Raw genomic sequence first — 18,521 nt, 5'->3', positions numbered from 1 at the left:
CAGCGCCCCGCCCCCAGACACCTGGATGTTGGCTTGCTGCAGGTGGTGCGACCAGGTGGTGAACAGATTCTGCCGCATCTGCTGGTCGAAGTAGCCGGCGTAGGCGATGAACGCGGCGGACAGGAGGCAGTCCCCAGCGATGGTGGACATCTGATTCTTGAAGGTTTCGCTCGTCTTCTCCCACCGCTCGCGTTCGGCAGACAAACTCTTAAGAAGGGCAGTGCTTCGGTTCACCTGGGAGGAGAATGAAGGGGCACGCCGGGGTCAGCATGGCCAGGGCCGCCCGGACGTCCTGACGCGGCCAGGTGCGGCGGGGCGGGAAGTGTGAGACGGGGCTGCACATGCTCGTGGCAACGGCACCACTAGTACCCGCCGGCCAGGCAGCAGCACAGCACTGACAGACCTGGGGCGTTTGCGTGGCACAGGGACAAAGGGCCTGTGGTGAGGGCAGCAGGCGGTGCCTGGAGGGGACCTCAGAGGCAGAGGATGGAGGGGACCATTGTGAGGACGTAGCGGGGGAAATGGGAGTAAACGAGCAGCCACACACGGGACGGGACAGGAGTAGACAGGAGACACTGAGGAGGGCCCGCAGGTGGGGCAGATGCAGGGCAGGCGGGGCGGGAAGCTCCCAGCCCCCTGGCAGGCATCCGCCTGTCTGCAAACACCACTTCGGGCGCTCAGGCCCCGGCAGACGGAGGAGGGTCGCCGAGACCGACACGGTGGTGTGCTCCAGCCAGCGTGTCCCCCTCGGCCTCCACCAGGACCGAGACCCTCGTCTCAGCAGCCGGACAGACACAGGGCAGGTCCAGCACGGCCCAGAGCCGGAGCCCGCGCACCTTCGCCTCCACGGCCGCCAGGTCTGCCTTGATGGCCTGGGCCTCCGAGATGAGCACGGCATACTCCTCCTTATAGCGTGCAATGCTGGCCTCCAGGTCGCGGATCATCTGCTCCACCTCGTTGGCCTTCTGCTGGTTGTCCTTGGCGTCGTCCTCCAGCTTCTGCAGCTCGTTCCGCAGGGGCTCCACGCGCTTGAGCATGTCCGCGTAGTTCAGCTGCGAGGGGCGAGCCAGCAGGTGTGACGCAGAAGCGACAGGCAGGGACGGCCCCTGCGGAGCCCGGCCCTCACTTACCTGCGCAATGGCCCATTTCACCATGGGGCCGCAGGCCAGCGAAGCCCGGTTCACGATTTCGTAGTTGTAGCTCGGATTGGACATGTAGTTTTTCTTCATTTTCTCCCTTATGGCGTCACTGTGGAGGAGGAATGTGATTTCTAAGCAAGTACAGGCCAAACGCAGGGGCCCAGAGCCGGTGCCCATCTTGCTGCCCGGGTGACCCTGGGGATGAGCTGGGCATGTAGGGGGTGATGCTGCGGATAGGGACAGACTTGGGCCGGTTCTGGTGCAGCAGCTGGTGGCCCTGACCCCAACCTCAGCCAAGGGCGACATCCTCCCAGCGGCCACGGCTACTCTGGACAGAATGGAGGCAGGCGCCGCTGATACGAGCCGAGGAAAGTGCTGTGGGGGTGGGGAGGGCCGGCTGGTCTCTCAGGACAAGGTCGAGAGAGGCAGGCACACTGCGGCAACACCAGTCTCGCTGCCCTGCCCCGCACCTGATCTCCTCGGCAGAAAAGTTGACGATGGTGGGGATGAAGTTCTCCCGCATGATGATGGAGCGGATCTGCTTCCAGTCTGTGGTGCTCTCGCCCAGCAGGAGGCAGATGGACTCGAGGGCCAGCTTTACGGCAGCGGGGGGGTTGGCCATGGACCGCACCTCCACCAGGTGCTGCTTCTTGATGGACTTGACAGCTGTGGCAGTGGGCAGTGGGCGCGTCAGGAGCGGCGCAGTGGGGAAAGGACAGAGGCCAAGACCCTGCCCCAGCCCCGGAGGAGCGGCGCATCGAGCAAGGTTCCTGCAACAACTAGAAACACCTGACCGCACTACCTCCACCTGCGGATGCTCCTGAAAAAGCCCAGGCCGTTTAGCGAGACCCCATCTCAAAACAAGAAATAAAAAATGGCTGCCGAGGCCCTGATTTCCATCCCCACTGTACAAAAAAGAAAAAAAATAAGGTCAACGTCTTTTCCATGCTGAAATCCAGCCTTCTAGCTTGACGTTTTAGTAAAACACATCTGAAATAATTACTCAGCAGGGGAACATGAAATTCTCATCCAGACCCAACTGAACAGAAAGGTCTGGTGTCGGTGGTGCCTTCGTCAACGTGAGAACTGAGTCAATTCCGACATCAGGGCAGGATAGAGACAAGTGGGCAGGAGAGGGCACAGGGGAGGCCCCTCTTTACTCTCGGGACTGCAGAGCAGGCAGCAGCACCCACAGGTAGCCAGGGAGGGGAGCAGCAACAGCGGGAAGCGACCACTGCCCACCCTTAAGGCTGGCGGCCCGGCCACGGCTGGAATACTCAGAAATGGCTGCAAGGTGCTGATGGAGAGCACTTGTAGGCACTTCTTCAGTTGCCAGGGACCCACAAACAGCACACTCACATACAGGGTGCTTGGGCCCACGGCCCTAATTCTTTCCATGAATCTGGCCGCAAACCAAACCGGACGAGAACTGAATCAAATTCAACGGTTAGGCTCAATGTTGACCTTAGGGAAATCTGATTCGGTTCTTGTCCAATACAGTTTGGGTCCGGAATCGTGGAGAGAACTGACTTTGTGAGCCGACGCAGCACTGTAATTCTCAAGTCTTTCAGAATACTTAGTGACACAAGGCTTACTCAACAGATTTTCTCTGACCAGAGCAGCTACTGTGCTCTAAAAGGCGGAGACAACCCTAAGTGTTTACTTGGTTATTGTGTACGTAGCCTAGGCTGGCTCCAAACTCAAAGTCCTTCAGCCTCAGCTTCCCAAGTGCTGGAATGAGGTGTGCGCACTGTGCCTGGCTGGCCCTGGGGACTCAGAAAGCCTTCAGATCTTTGCTAATTGTGCAAGGAAGCCGTAGGACCCCGCGTCAGCCACCGAGAGTGCTGAGGGATGTCGAGGGCTGCAGCAGAACCCACCATTCTGGGCCTCGATGACGGCGGGCTCCACCTTGTCCAGGTCCTCTTTGACGCTCATCTGTTTGTCTGCAATCACTTCCTGCTGCTTGTGCAGCTGCTCCTGGATTTCCTGGCTCATGACCTAGGAAGGAAAGGCAGCTTGGGAACATCTGGGTTCCGTGTGAACACGCTGAGTGACTCCTCTGCCACACACGCCGGCGCATACACGCACCAGTGCACACATGCAGATCGCAGCGGCCCTAGGCCCCGACACCCATCTCAAACCGAAGTTCTTGCCCTCACTGAGCGCGAGCCCGCCCAGCCTGCAGGAAGAGGAAGTACCTTTTTCTTCTCGGCCTCCTGCTGGTCCTTCACCATCTTTTTCAGCTTGTCGTTGGCCGCTGCGTTCTTCACCTCCAGCTCCTGGCTCTTTATCCTCAGGTCTCGGCGCAGCTCCTCCACCTGGACACAGGACGCACAGCGGGAGCATAGATACGGGAGTCCCCCCCGCAGCCCGGCCCTGGGCTGAGGCCAGCCCCGGCCCCACCTGGTCAACCGTTTCCTTGATCTTCCTGAGCCCGACATTCAGGTGCATCTGCTGCTCCTCCAGCTCGCTGCGCTTCTCATGGAAGAGGTTGGCGTAGTGGTTGATGAAGTCAAGGTAGTGGCGAGGGGTGATGGCCATCGTCCTGCCTCCTCGCTTGGCGAGCCGAGCATTGGCCTTGCGGGAGGGAAAGTTAAACCTTTTTTCTCTCCCAGACGCACAGTGCTTCGGCCTCAGCAAACTCTCCCATCTCACCTCACTGGGCCACAGTGTGACTTGGTGGACCACGCCCAGCTCGGGAGTCAAGACAGGTGGGAGGGCCAACTGCAAGAGCTCAACGGGACTGACCACAGAGCCTGCCCCTTCAGCTGCTCTAACCAGTCTGAGTGTCCAACCCCACGGCACACTGTATATGAAAAGGCCCAAGAAACGTCGTGTCTGCTCCTCCTATTGCTCTTTTTTTTTCCGGTACTGGGAATCGAACTCATGACCTTGTGCTTGCCAGGCAGGTGCTTATGCCACTGAGCTATATCCCTCAGCCCCCTATTGCTTTTTTTTTTCATGTTTTAATTTTTTTAGAAAGGGTCTCACTACGTAGTGCAGACTGGCCTCAAACTCGCAGCAATCCTCACACCTCAGCCTCTCAAGTGCTGGGATTACCAGCATGCACCAACACGCCTGGTTACTGCTTACTCTCAAGAGACACCAAAACAAGAAATGATGCAAGAACAGGCTTAAGTGGTACATGGCTCTGGTCACTTCTGGCCTGGGATGGACAACACTCCAGGAACTACAGAGCTGGCCACAGGAGCACTGGCTGCCGGGCTGCTGGGAGCAGGAGCTCCAGCAGGTTTCACACAGTCTTCCTGGCAGGCAAGGGTCGACTTCCAGAGCCCAAAGGTGTAGGGTAAGCAAGGGCCAGCAGCTGAAGCAAACAAAGCCTGCGGGCTGCATGTTCTGGAAGGAAGCCTAACTGGGGCCAGCCACAGCCCTACACTCTGACATGGCTCACGGCAAGCCTGGCCCAGAGGGGGAGAGAGGCCTGGGTACGCAACAGTGGGGAAGAGGAGGGAGAGGGCAGCTCTGCGGGGCAGCAACAGAGGCTGCGTGGGCTCCAGCCTGGGAACAGGGATGAGACATCGCTAAGGAACGGGCAGAGTGAGAAACAAGCGTTTCTTCTGCGCTCACACCATGATGCCGGCGAGAGGCCCCTAGGTCTACTTTCATACATCAGTTCAGCAGCGCGGCACGAAGTCACCCCGTGTGCGCTCACCTACAGCTGAACTCACCTGGTGGAGCGTCTGGTGGACGAACACGCAGCTGTTCACGATGGCCTCGCGATGTGACGGGGGCTGCGGCAGCTTGTCATACACCACTGGCATGTAATCGGGCACGATGTAGTTGGGCTTCTCCAGGTCCATTTTACTCGTGAATTCTTTGCCAACTTGGTACAAGGCTTCGGTGGACCAGTCGCCAAACCAGTTCAGCACACACCTGCGGGAGATGCCAGCCTCAGACCCGCTGCCAGCAGTGGCTGCCCTCGGCGGGAGGCAGGCGGCCAGGCCCAGCATACCTGTTGAAGAGGGCAGGCGACGTGGCTGCGCGGTCCTTCAGCCCCTCGGAGGACGGGTTCATGGTGAACACGACGTGCAGGTTGCGGATGACCTGGCTGGTGAACCACTTGTAGAGCTCCTCGTGCGAGTCCAGCATCAGGCCCTCCTTCTGCGCCCCCTCCTTGCACTGTGTCATCAGGGTGGCGTACTCATCTCCTTCGAAGAGCCCGGGGACCTGGGGAAACGACCCCGGGTGAGTCCCCAGCCCGCACCACACGCTGCCCCCCGACACGAGGCACCACAGCGCCTGCTGCTTACTCACCTCTCCGTTAGCCAGAAGGGTGTTCATCCGCTCCAGGAACCCAGAGTCCAGAACGTTGGACTCGTCCATGATGAACGCTATCTTCTCGTTCTTGCAGCCGGAGCGTCTCAGCACTGTGCGCAGGTCCTCGTCGAAGTCCTCCCCGGTGTACTTCCTGTGCACCTACAGAGGCAGCCGCCAGTCAGGCCCTCGCTCGCGCCTGGCTCTGCAGGGAGCGGGGGCTGCACCTGACCCACCTTGATCTGGTACACGCTCAAGCCGTTCATCCAGGCCACGAAGCGGGACAGGGTGGTCTTTCCCGCGCCACTGACACCAATCAGAAGCAAGTGGCCTTGCGGTTGGCGGAATATTCTGGAACACAATGAGATAAACATCAAGGCTGATGTGCCTCATCCCCATTTACCACTTGTGTCCAAAACTTTTCTGGTACTGAACCTGTAATATTTTGAGTACGTCTGAACTTGAATTTGCACAGTACACCTTGTTGAGCAGTGGTTATTTGCTAGGGGACTTCCAGCGGGGGACACAAACAGCAAGGTGTGGTCTGGCTGCTTTGGACTCTCAGGAGTCACGAGAGCATGAGCCCGGCTCTGGCCAGGTGGAAACAGGGGTGGGGAGTGATGCTCTTCTTGGCGTAGCTTTTTTTTCTTTGGTAGTGGGCATCGAACTTAGAACCTTGTGCTTGCTAGGCAGATGCTTGTGCCACTGAGCTACATCCTTGGGAGAACTGTACTATCATGACAGATCCTCATTTGTCATTAAATCAATTTTTTTTTTTTGGTACCGGGAATCAAACTCAGGACTTTGCGCTTGCCAGGCAGGTGCTTATGCCACTGAGCTATATCGCCAGCCCTTGACGTTCTTCTTGGGACACAAGGTTCAGACAGTTAAGTGGGACTTGGGGACAGAAGGAGGAGGAAGAGCAGGAAGGGCGAGGCAGGGAGGACGGCCCGAGGTTGTGTGTGACCCCCACCCTCAACAGCGGACAGGAGCAGCTAAGGCCAGAATGCTCACCTGTCGATCCTGAGCACATGGTCGAGCACCTCATTAAACAGGACCAGAGGAACATCGAGTTCCTCTTCATAGAAGACCTTTAGTCTCGCTTTGACATAATCTCTTAATTCTTCTTGGTCCACTGGAATGTAATCCTACAGAAGAAAGGTGACAATCCAAATTGCTTAGAAGAAACCGTCCAAATTATCAGAGCTGAGTCAATTTTACTTCCTTCCGTTAGCCAGAAGGGGATGTATGAAGAAACTGCTGAAAAATGCAATGGAAGGTCACTTTTACAATGCAGCAACAAAAATGTAAACTGATCTGCACGTTTAGAACTATAAAACCTGCCTTTCCATTCATCTCCAGCTAACATATGTTTTTGGGTTATAGAGAAAATTAAACTTGGTGAACACGCGGAGAAAGTGCGATCCCGGAGCAGAGTGCGTGCCACACACGACGGCTCCCGGCCCTTCCGGGCAGGCGCTGTGCAACCCGGCTGGCGCCTTCTGCGGGAGGGAAGGCTGTGCACGGTCAGGACCCTAGACACGCAGGGGTGAGGCTTCCCACTCAGATGCTGACCACGGGGCTCAGCACACAGCCTCTCACTTCCGACATCACCACACCCGCGGACACCTCCTGCCCAGTCAGGCGCTGCGCAGCACAGGCCGCCCGGCCGGCAGTGCCGGGACAGTGAGGGCCTGGGGAGACAGGGGGGCGCCACGGCTCACCGCACTGAAACTCTGACAGGCCGGGTGTGACTGGTCAGCTCCGAGGAACGTTTACTCTCTGAAGACCCGATAGAGGGCTGGGGATGCGGCTCAGTAGGAGAGCAGCTGCCGGGCGTGTGAGGCCTGGGGCCGCACTCCTGGCACCAAGAAGTGGAGAGGGAGCGCCAAGGCGACCACGGGGAAGTGTCCCCGGGGAGGAGGCGGGCGTGGTGTCTGACCCCCGGGCCCGCCGAGCTTGCTGTTTCTAGCTGTTGCCAGCAGGCCTTGCTCTCCCTGAAAAGATATTCCCCACCCGCCTAGCGGCAGGGTCTTGCAGACTGGCCTTTAATTCTGTGCTTAAGATATCCTCCTGCCTCATCCTTGCAGCCTACCCTGCCAGCTCAGGAATCTCTGACAGCGCACAGGCCAGTGGTGGCAGACCTATGGCGTGCATGCCACCGTGAGCTGTCCGTGTCACTCAAAGTTCCGCGGTGTTGGCCGTCACAGCACAGCGCATCTCTCGGTGACGTCCAGACGCACCAGTGCCCCGTCCTCTTCCCCATCGGACGCTTCCGCCTACCCTGGTCCCCGCATCTCTGGTGTGAGGTGCGTGCCGTGGCCACACTCTCAGCCCTCACTGTGCTCGCGGAAGGCCGCTGCCAGCTGCTTTGGAAACGTCTACTCCGCTTGGCGTCTCCGGACAGAGACCTTTGCACACGCCAGCACAGCTGCCCACCTGTGGTGAGGATGGCCAGGCTCGGCCCTCTCCACGCCGCGTGGAGCAGCGCCTCCGGTGGAGACCCAGGGCTCCATCTCGAGCGGCAACCTTCCTGGGGAGCTGTAGGGACGCAGCACACAGCGCACGCAGCCCCAACACGGCTCGGCCACGGTGGCTTCCCGACAGAGGCCGCGGCTGAGGGCGGCACGCTAAGCGGAGGGGCGGAGGACAGGACGGACCGGGAGGGGCGCGGCCCTCACCTTGGACAGCCAGTTGCTGTACAGGATGGGCCGGCTCATGGCCTTCTCCTTGTCTATGTTGGGGAAGTGCTTCAGAGCGACCATGTCGATGTTCTCGTCAGTCCAGCGCCGCTCCTCGTCCTCCACCAGCCTGCGGGGACAGTGGCCAGTGAGAGAAGACGCTGGGGTGGAGGCCAGAGGCGGGCTTGCCACAGGCCGCTGCCGCAGCAGCCACTTTCACACCACGTGTGGCAGCCCTCGCGACGCTGGTGGGGTCTCACACACTCCCCCGACAGTTGGCTACGTAACTGACTGAAGAAATGAAAACAGAAACTTGTTTTTGTGTTTGAGGGGAGGTCCTGCGGGGTCGCCCAAGCTGGTCTTGAACGCCTGGGCTCAAGCGCTCCTCCTGCCTCGGCCTCCTAGGGCTTGGACCACAGCAGGCCACGCGCCCCGTCAAGAGTCTGGATTCTGAACTTGCTAAACAGAAATGCTCCCAATGTTGTGGAGGCACGAAGCAACAGAACCGGAACTGTAACAGGCAGGGCCGTCTGGAGGGGCGGGGCTCTCCGAAGCCAAGCGGGCGACACGTGCAGGATGCCGGGCGCGGTGGCCGGGGGGCCGGACCGTGAGGCCAAGCGTCACCACTACGCTCGAGCCTACGTGAAGAACTTTAAACAAAACCCTGACACTACGGGAAGTCTGTGACGAGTACACAGCAGTTCTCTTCTCGTTGCTCACTAAAAGGGTGAGATTTCACAGCACGGCAGCAGCGCAGGGAGCACAGGACCAGCGCTCTGAGAGGCACGATGGGATCCAAGCGGCCACAGGAAAGAAAGAGCCGGGGAGCAGCGTGAGCTGCGAGCCCTGGAGCAAGAGCGGGACGTGGGGGCGGGGGGTGGCAGAGTGGACACAGGGGCGCAGGCAGGGTTGTGATAAGGCCACCAGGCCGCCCAGTCTGATCCACCAGGCAGTGACAGAGGCCGTGAATGGCCAGGTGCGGTGGGCAGTCCTGGGCACCTGGCCCTGCCGTCACGCGGGCTCAATGCAGGGATGGTGCACCCGGCCGTGGACCCTGGCCGCCTCACCTGTCCTGGAAGAGACGCAGGGCTTCGTGTGCCCAGATCCGGATGAGGCCCTCCACAGGCAGTGTCTCCAGGGGTCGCAGGGCTTCGAAGATGCCCCTCACCCACCTGGTCATCTCCCGGGGCGAGTAGATGTAGTGGGGCTGCGTGTCCTGGGTGAACCTCTCCTGTGGAGGGGAGGGGCAGGGATGAGGTGCGACTGTCCTTTGATGCGGAGAAGTCGCTACAGGCAAGGAGCCAGGCGCAGGGGTGCACACCATACTCCTAGCACCCTGGGAGGCCAAGGCAGGAGGACTGCAAGTTGGAACACAACCTGAACAGTTCAGCGAGACCCTGTCTCAAAAATTAAAAGAAAAAAGGGCCGGTGGGGTGGCTGGGGATGCAGTTCACCACAAGGGCTGAGATACTCTTGTTCCAGGCTCTGAAGGGCTTAGATTATACGCATGTGCATTCAGGTCCACCGGTGCAGCCATCTTAAGAGCAACTGGGCAAACATGCAATTGTCTCTCTCTCTCATACACACACACACACACACACACACACAGACACAGACACAGATGTGGCTGTGTGGTACGAAATGCACCTGTCCTACAAGACACAGCAGAGCATGGCCTTCTCTAACAGGAGAACACGGGCGGGTCAGCAAACCAGCACCCAGGCCGAGAGGCTCTGATGGTAGCCCGGCCAAGGCCTCGCACCTGGGACATGGTGTAGAACTCCACCATGGCGGCCGTGAGCGGCTCGGCGTAGGTCCGCAGCGATGGGATGAGCCTCAGCATGGCGCGGTTGAAGGTGCCGTAGATCTGCGTCAGGGAGGCAGGCCCCGGGTAGTCCACGTAGACAACGGGCACGTGCCGCAAGAACCTGTGTGGGGACAGTGGCTCAGAAGTCCCTTCCTGACCTGCCCACCCAGGCCCGCTCAGGCCAGTCTCACAGAACTGTGAAGGGACCGAACGGGATGGGAAAGGAGCCCAGGCTTGCTCCAGCCCCGCATGGCCCCGCAGAAGCCTGGGGCCGGTCGTTAGGACCCGCAAAGCCACAGGTTTTCTTCCTCGCCTCTGCAGGCCTGGAGTTGGAGCCGAGGTCTCACACATGCCAGGCAGGTGCTCTGCCCCGGAGCAGTGCTCTCAGCCTAACACTTGCCTTTTTTGTTTTGTTTTGTTTTGTATTTCTTGAGGCAGGGTCTCAGTATGTAGTTCAGGCTGTCCTTAAACTTGTAGCCTGAGCTGGCCTCAAACTCACAGCAATCCTCCTACCTCAGCCTCCTCTGGGTGCTGGGGATTACTGCTCTGCACCACCGCAGCCAGCCTAACGCTTGGCATTTAATCTCCCTAGTGTGGCTACAGCAGCTTGCGCAACCCGGTGGGAGAAGAGCGCAAGTGCTGTCACCTTATCACCCCGGCTGCAGCGAGGCCAGAGGGCCAGGAGCGCGCTACCTGTGCGAGAGGGGCTTCCTGCCGGGGTCGGTGGGTGGGTTGCAGGCCCCGACGAACTGGATCCGCTCTAGCTTCACCCACGTCTGGTCTGAGGTGCGGTAAAAGCCTCCGTGTTCCACCATCTGCGGGAAAGGACAAGCAGCACATCAGGAGTAGGACGTGAGCTGGAGGCTGAGGGAAGAGGGCTGGGGACACCGCTGACCTGTCTGATGAAGGAGATGACCCTCTGGGTCCCGTATTTATCCATGTCCGGAAGGTTGATCTCGTCGCAGAACAACACCAGCCACTTGCCCAGCTGCACGGGGGCCAGGACGACCCCGTTGGGTGTGCGCCTGTACTCGCAGTAGTGGTCGAAGGTCTTCAGGAGCAGCTCTGGGGTGGTGGCGCTGGAGAAGTTGAGGCCCACGACCTTCGGAAGGAAGCGAGGTTAATGAAGGGCAAGCCTGTGCTGCAGCCCCGCAGCCCCACGGCTGCTCCGGCCCCTTTACCTCCATGTCGGGCAAGGCGCGGAGGGCGCTGAAGAGGGTCATGGTCTTGCCTGACCCGGGAGGGCCACAAAGGACCAGCGGCTTGTGCTCGGCCAGCCAGGTGTACAGCAGGGCCTCGTGCCGGACCGTGTCCAGAGTTGGCACGACGACATCCGGGGCCGCCACCTTGTGTGTCTCCACCTCGATCTGAGGCACCTTGGCCTGCCATGGGGCCCACTCTCCGCTGATGGACACCTGCAGTCAGGATGCAAGCGAGTCACCTGGGGCCTCTGCAAGCTGAAGAAAGGCCCTGACCCGCGTTCCTGGTGACCTCGTGATACTGAAAAGACGCACTAAACCAATGCAGCGAGAGTGCAGGAGAAGGGCCGCGGCCACTGCCTCACCTCGTAGTCGATGATGGGAATGTTGGGCGTGGTGGGCAGCGGCACGGTGGTGATTCTTCTGATGTACTCGCCCAGCTCGGCCCGCATCTTCAGCCGACTGTCTCCAGACAAGGACCAGAGGATGGCATAGACCAGGTAGCGCTGTGGGGGGATGCAAACGGCATTTCTCGAACACTTCCACCACAACAGAGAAGACACTGGCAGCGAAGTGAACCGGGGACTTCCCACACCCCTGGAGGGCAGACCCTGCACCTGCCCCAGCCCCTGGGGACAGCCCGCCCTGCCTAGCGGTGCCAGGCTCTCAGCTGACCTGGATGTAGCGCTCCAGCTGCTCGATCTGCATGGGGAAGTCGGGGTGGTTGGCGTTGTACTGCGCCACGTTGCGGCAGGCCTGGTGCAGCATGGAGAAGAGCGAGCCCAGGCAGCGCAGGCGCGTCAGGTCCATGATGTGCTCCAGCTGGAAGGCGTGCTCCAGTGCCTTGGTGACCAGGCCGTTGGACGTGAAGTACGGCTGCATGATGGTGGCTGCGTCCCTCTGGATCTGGAGAGGAACAGGAAATGGGGTGCTGGGGGCTTGCTGGGAGAGGACCGAGCCTCCTCCTTCCCAGGAAAGGGCTTCCCTGCCCCACGTGGAAAGGCAGTCCATCAACTGCAGGAGGCAATTCCAGGGATTCTTTAATCTCCCACACACACCTCACTTCTGAAGCTGCTATGGCTGGGCTTCCTCAGAAGCCGATGAAGGACACACACAATCACACAAAACCATGGGGTGTCTGCCGGGAGTGGGGGCTGTGCAGGCTGGTGTGCACGGCACTGCGACCCCACGGCCTCGCACCTGCAGCATGGGGGACGCGGCCTCCTCGCCCTCGTCCTCCTTGCCCTTGCGCCGACGCTGCGCCTCGTCCTCCCCTTCGTCCAGCGGGATGCTGCGCAGCCGGGCCAGGAAGTTGTTGAAGATCATGTCCGTGCTCAGCACGTCCTCGCTGAACCAGACCATGCCGCAGCGTGACACTGTGGCCAGGGTGGCATACTTCAGGTCCTGCACCTCAAACATGATGCGCACCTTGAAAGACAACGTCGTGCACGTGTTAGGATGCAGATTCCTAGAAACTGGGTAGTGAAACTCTCTTACCTACACAAACCGAAAAGGCAACTTAATTTTCCACATTGACTCTAAAAATAAAAACACCTACAATTCACGTCACTACAATGCCCATGTCCTGTCCTCTCAAGAATCTGGGGAGGGGGCTGGGGGTTTAGCTCAGTGGCACAGTGCCTGCCTGGTAAGCATGAGGTTGTGAGTTCGATTCCCAGGGCCAGAAAAAAACCAAAAAAAAAAAAAAAATCTGGGGAGAAGCCTGGTGGCAGAAGGGCTGTCAGCCCACCAGGTGGAGCTCTCCCGGGCCAGGAGCTCACAGCAGGACGGGAGCTGACCGCTGCAGTGCTCACCCTGCGCCCTGCGCACTGCTATGTGGTGGGGCTGAGTTTCACCGGGCCGAGGGCCCCAGAGCCTGAGCCTCTGTGCTACGCAGCCTTTCGTGGAGCCCGGCTCCCTTCCACCAGAGTGGAGTCCACTGACCGCTGGCTGCCGAGGACCCGAGGCGGCAAAGCCAGGTCACGCTTGAGTGTGTCCAGGCTGCAGTACGAACACGGCCCAGCAGCAAGGAGGGGTCAACACTGTCGCTGACCAGAGGCTCGGGCTGTCCGGCAGTCCCCACAGCAGGGCCAGCACTCAGCACCCCTACAGGGGACGAGCCCCAGGCTCCCGGGGAAGGCCCCGCTGCACGCTGCTCTCCTCCTCTGTGCACACCCGTGCCAAAGGTTCACCTACAAAAGCCAGCGAGCACTAAGGACCAGCACGCCCACAGCGATGCCCTGCAGGGAGAGCTGCACGCGTCACCTCTGGGGCTTCCCACTTCACATTAAGGCGCCAGCGGCAGCTGACCTACGGCAACTGAGGCCTTGGGAGGGAAACCGAGTTGGGGTGCTGCCGGGCCCCCCTCCAGGGCTGGGCTTGGCCAGCAGTGGGCTCTGCCATGCTGGAAGGAACTTACGTTGGGTGGAAGGCTGAGCCGCTCCCCGTTCGGCAGAGTCAGGAGCTTGTTGTCGTCCAGCACGGAGTTGAGGTTCTCCACCCACTCGGGGTCTACATCGCCATCGAAGACAATCCACTGGCGCTTCTGCAGCTCGCCCCTCACGTTGTCTATGATCCTGGTCGGGAGGACGTGAACACAGCTGCCGACTGGATCGAGACTCCAGGATCCAAATGCTTACCCTACGGCGCCCACCCTACCTTTCCCCTGTGCCGGGCAGGGAGCGCAGGATGTTGTGCATGCCCGGCAAGCGCGCACCGACCTGCACGCCAGCCCTGCCCACCACAGCTTCTAAGTGACCCACAGCCTGTCCGGCTCTGACTGGCAAGCAACACACCGCTTGACCCTGAGAAGGCAGTACTCGGGCCTCACGCGCCCCACAAGGCAAACACAACCACAGCTGACGCACTTTCTCAGCACGTGCGTGAAGAGCCCATCCGTCCACTCTCTGGTGTTGGGGTCCAGGGTGCCGTAGAGGTGGTCTTTGCTGATGGCCTTGGGGTCGATGATGTGGGCCACGCCCTCTACACCCTCCAGCCGCTCCAGGGCCTTTAGCAGCACCCGCCAGGCCATGCTCTTCCCGCTGCCTGAGGGCCCCACCATCATCAGGCCGTGGTTGATCTGGGTGATCTGGTACAGCTGTAGAACCTGCAGGCCAGGACCACCACTGTGACATCCTGGGGGTGCGGGGGCTCTCGGCCACTCTGACAGCGAGCAACAAGCACGTTCTATGGAGGTTTCTCTTCCTGGGAATGGGGACTGAGCCCCGGCCTTGCACTGTACACACTCTACCACTGAGCTGGATCCCTGGTTTGCCGGCTGTCTGCTTTGAGACTGGGTCATGCTAAAATGCTTCAGCCAGCCTGAACACGTGGTTGCTGCCTCAGCTTCCCAAGCAGCTGGGGTTACAGGCAGGAGCCACCATGCTGGCGTAGCCCATGGACTCTTAGGGCCCCCCACAATTTAACTGGAAAGAAGTCACACTGACCACATCCTACACTATGGGGAGTTCCGGACCAACACAGGCTGGCTGGGCTGGGGAAACAGGAGACGTTTACTGGCCGTCTCAGTGGGAGCACGCCGCCCTCTGAGGACAGCAAGAGAGCACAGCTGCACCCAGCCTGGACAGACAGTAGCATGGAGGAAGGGAAGAAGCCAATGCAGACTGTCAAGCACGGGCTTGTTACGAGCCAGCTGTTAAACAGCGGTCCTGGGACACCCTGCAGTTACAATCTTTACTGGCATCAACAATTACGCTATTAGAATTTTTAAAGATTTAACTATACCATATAAGACAAGTTTTAACGTTTGTTACCTCTACATTTAAAACAAAGAAAAATTTAGCTATGCACGGTGGTATGTGCCTATAATCTCAGCACTTTGGAGGCTGAGGTAGGAGGACTGCTATGAGTTGAGGGTCAGCCTGGGCGAGTTCCAAGCCCAGGCTGAACTACATAGCTAGACCCTAGATCCTGTTTCTAAATGCCAACAAAAAGTTAAGAAAGAAAGAAAAAAGCTTAACAGGCTGCCAGATTCTGTATCTCCCCCGCCTGCACGAGCAGAGCCCCACCGAGCGCAGACGAGCACGGCTACGGGGCCGAGGGCAGCAGTCCACACCGCGGGCCGCGTTACCTTCTCCACCCACATGCCGCCGACTTCCTCTCCGTCGCCATACGTCAAGTACATCTCCTGGCAGACCTTCTTCAGCTCTTCCCGGAGGGCTGTCATCTCGCCCCGGTGGTACTGGACCCCGGGAAACACGTCCGACAGGAGACTGAAGAGCAGGGGGATGTCCTCGGCCACCAGCTTGGGCACCATGGTCTCACAGACACTCTGGATCAGAATCTACAGGAGGGGTGGAGGTGTGGCTCGCACGCTTCCAGCCCGGGGGCCAAAAGGCGCATGTGCCTGTCACAAGCAGCGTGTGACACACACACCTTGCCCACATGCCTGTGTGGTGGGCCGAGGGACCCGCCCTGCCCACTCCTCCCAGGACGGGGGACTCCCAAGGAGAACCGGGGCGTGACTCGAGTCCCAAGGGTACATCAGAAGACGCCGCACATACCTCCTGTTCAGGCAGGTTCTCGGCGATTTCTCCCTCGTCCACGGCCTCCCCGCGCTCCTCCTTCTCCCTCTTGATCTTCTGGATCCTCTCCCGCTTCACGTTGCCCGCGCTCACCAGCACACTCTTCAGGGCCCGCAGCCCGAAATCGTAGTGGCTCTGAGAGGACAGCTGCTCGTCGCACAGCCTACACCAGGGCGAGGTTTGCTTTAAAAGCGGCGCTCCTCGGGCACACTAGCTCCGAGTGGGCCAGCGGTGGGCAGTTACACGGGCACCCCCCACACGGGCCCAAAACCTGACAGGCTGCCGGTCGACTCACTTGAAGAACGGGACGATTTTGTTGGCAAGGACTTCGGCTGTGCGGAAGCCCTGAGAGTACAGCATGACCTGGGCGATCAGCTGCCGGTCGGGCTTGGTCATGGCCAAGCTGCGGAACAGCTTCTTGAGGTTGTCGGGGAGGTTGGAGCGGCCTGCGTAGCCGGGGTTCATGGTGATGAAGATGGCCATGTCCGGGCTCACCTTGACCTGTTTGTTCAGCAGCTCGCAAGTAATGGGGGCAGAGGCTGCAATCAGATGAGGGCATTCACACTCACGGCGTGGGAAGACCACTCACCAATGTCCCAGCCCCGCGGTGACCGTACACCTGCTCCCTGGTCAGCTAGGAGTCCCAAGCCCAAGGCCCCGACTCCTGGGGGCTGAAGTGTAGGCTGCCGAAGGGGCTCCCCTCAAGCGCACAAGTGAGCCCAGCCAGACACGAGGGGCAGGAGCCCCGCTGGCGCTGAGCAGCACAGCCAGAAACACGGCCAAGGCAGGGCAAGAACGGGAAGAATCAACCTCACCATGCAACGCAGCGGCTCAGGGCACAGAACGCCACTCCTGAGGTCATGGCGTGCACAGGCAGGGCCCGTCTCAAGCCACGCGACCTGTGTGTGCAGCACATGCTACTTTATCAGTGCAAGTGTGACAGCAAGGGCAGGAGCGCCTGCTCGCCGCCCTCTGTTTACTTAGGAGGTCTGGGGAGTTCGCTGAGGCAGGTCACTACTGTGGACTGAAAGGGAACGCTGCAAGTTGACTTCGCCTATTCAGTACCCGAGGCCTCACCCTGCCTCCACTGCAGGTGCCTGGGACTTTGTGCTGAGCGAGGCAACGGCTTCTGCCCTGACAGATGCCTCACTCCCTAAATCAGGTGGCCTGAACAGACAAAAGGTGGTTGGGGACGTGGGCTCCCTGGGACACAGGAGGAACGAGGCAGCCAGGGCAGCCGGGACCCACCCTGGCGAGGAGGGACTGCTCCTGGACCAGGATGCCGCCTGCCTCCGCACAGTCACTCTGCCCTCACCCTCGGCCCCGGAGCAGCACTCACGGAGCGTGTCCTGAGACCGCCCAGCGCCCTCCCCAAGGAGCGCAAGCCTTACTCTTGTCGTAGTTGGGGTTGGAGTGCTCGCGCAGGGCTTCCTGAATGCACTGCACCTGCTGCGACACAGCTGACAGCATCCGCTCCTCCAGGCGGTTGAACTCGTCAAAGCAGCCCCACGCACCCACCTGGCAGAGCCCCACAAAGATGCGTCCCATTGCCTGAAACGGAGAGAAAGACACTAAAACCACCTGTGAGGGACTGACTTGAGCGCCCCCAAGTCACGATGATCCTAAGCCCCAAGGTGACTGTATGTGGAGACAGTCTCTCGGAAGTTAAATGGGCTCATATGGGTGGGGGCCCCATCAGACAGGGTGGGTGGGCTCTTGATTTTTGGGTTTTGATGTTGGTGCTGGGGACTGAACCTGGGACCTTCCACTTCCTAGGCAAGCACTGTCCCATGGAGCAGACCCTAGCCCCTATGACGGTGCTCTTCTAAAACAGGAAAGACACCAGAGCCCTGCCCCCGTGCAGAGGCAGGGCCAAGTGAGGCCGATGGCAGGGTGGCTGGCTGCACCACAGCGGCCCCACTGGAGCCCACCCCACCACAATCCTGCTGGTGGACCAGGCTCCAGGACTGTGAGGACAGACGCTGCTGGGGTCTGAGCCAGCTGTCAAGTTCTATCATGCACAGGTACAAATTCTCTATGATGAATGTGATCATTATGTGTATCTAAAATGTACCAATACAGCACCTGCCTGGCAAGCGTAAAGTCCTGAGTTTGAGTGGCAGTACCAAAATAAATAAATAAATAAATAAAATGTCATTGAAGAAAATAAGTTATGGCCAGATGTGGTGGTGCACACCTGTAATTCCAGCACTTGAGAGGCTGAGGCAGGAGGACTGCTGTGAATTCAAGGCCAGCCTGGGCTATAAAGTGAGTTCAAGGTCAACCTGAACTGCACAGCAAAACCTTGTCTCAAACAACAACAAAAAAAAACCTCCTCCTTATATTTTTTATTCTTAGGCACAGGCACTAAGTTCTTCCAAAAACTGCTTTTCTATAAAAATGATAAAAAATCCATTTCAGAAACGTGAGCACCCACACTGGACTCCTCAAATAGTTCACAGTAACAGGGATCCCTACAAGGTCTCAGAAGCCAGATAAACTATGCTCAGCCCTAAGGCTGACAACTTTTTGGGAGAGCTTAATGTCCCCAGCTGGCCCCCTTGGGTCATTAGATTTTTTTTTTTATTGTTTTGGTACCAGGAATTGAACTCAGGGCCTGGTGCTTGCCAGGCAGGCGCTGTGCCGCTGAGCTGCATCCCCAGCCCGGTTCATAGATTTTAGACGGCTCCCAGAAAGCACCTCACCTGGAAATCAAAGGTCTCATCACAGTTGAAAACTAGCACAAAGCGTCCAAGCTGATGGCCCAGGGCTTTGACAGACTCTGTTTTCCCAGTCCCAGCAGGGCCTGTTATGTGAAGAAGAGCTATTGAGTTACCAACTGGACACGCATCTTTACAAGGACTACAGAAGCACTT

The 18,521-nt window shown here is 59.2% G+C and overlaps 1 protein-coding gene across 2 annotated transcripts in view; it reads right to left on the bottom strand.

Moving 5' to 3' along the window:
• Positions 1 to 18,521, bottom strand: part of Dync1h1 (dynein, cytoplasmic 1, heavy chain 1) — a gene marked incomplete in the record, with an annotated part of 69,572 nt that overhangs the window by 12,284 nt on the left and 38,767 nt on the right. For both annotated transcript variants that reach the window (XM_013507828.1, XM_013507827.1), the window contains 28 exon segments: positions 22 to 234; positions 837 to 1,052; positions 1,131 to 1,248; positions 1,610 to 1,805; positions 3,017 to 3,137; positions 3,338 to 3,457; positions 3,543 to 3,716; positions 4,829 to 5,033; positions 5,113 to 5,327; positions 5,415 to 5,576; positions 5,651 to 5,765; positions 6,429 to 6,562; positions 8,096 to 8,225; positions 9,163 to 9,326; positions 9,858 to 10,023; positions 10,596 to 10,717; positions 10,798 to 11,004; positions 11,084 to 11,317; positions 11,467 to 11,607; positions 11,777 to 12,007; positions 12,302 to 12,529; positions 13,521 to 13,677; positions 13,969 to 14,207; positions 15,192 to 15,404; positions 15,625 to 15,808; positions 15,941 to 16,184; positions 17,037 to 17,196; positions 18,351 to 18,451. In XM_013507828.1, the coding sequence (XP_013363282.1) occupies positions 22 to 234; positions 837 to 1,052; positions 1,131 to 1,248; positions 1,610 to 1,805; positions 3,017 to 3,137; positions 3,338 to 3,457; positions 3,543 to 3,716; positions 4,829 to 5,033; positions 5,113 to 5,327; positions 5,415 to 5,576; positions 5,651 to 5,765; positions 6,429 to 6,562; positions 8,096 to 8,225; positions 9,163 to 9,326; positions 9,858 to 10,023; positions 10,596 to 10,717; positions 10,798 to 11,004; positions 11,084 to 11,317; positions 11,467 to 11,607; positions 11,777 to 12,007; positions 12,302 to 12,529; positions 13,521 to 13,677; positions 13,969 to 14,207; positions 15,192 to 15,404; positions 15,625 to 15,808; positions 15,941 to 16,184; positions 17,037 to 17,196; positions 18,351 to 18,451 (4,910 nt within the window).

Source organism: Chinchilla lanigera, unplaced genomic scaffold, assembly GCF_000276665.1.
Source record: "Chinchilla lanigera isolate Chin_1 unplaced genomic scaffold, ChiLan1.0 scaffold00137, whole genome shotgun sequence".
NCBI lineage: Eukaryota > Metazoa > Chordata > Mammalia > Rodentia > Chinchillidae > Chinchilla > Chinchilla lanigera.
The sequence above is the reverse complement of the archived record's forward strand: the minus strand, read 5'-3'. Positions and strand labels throughout refer to the sequence as shown.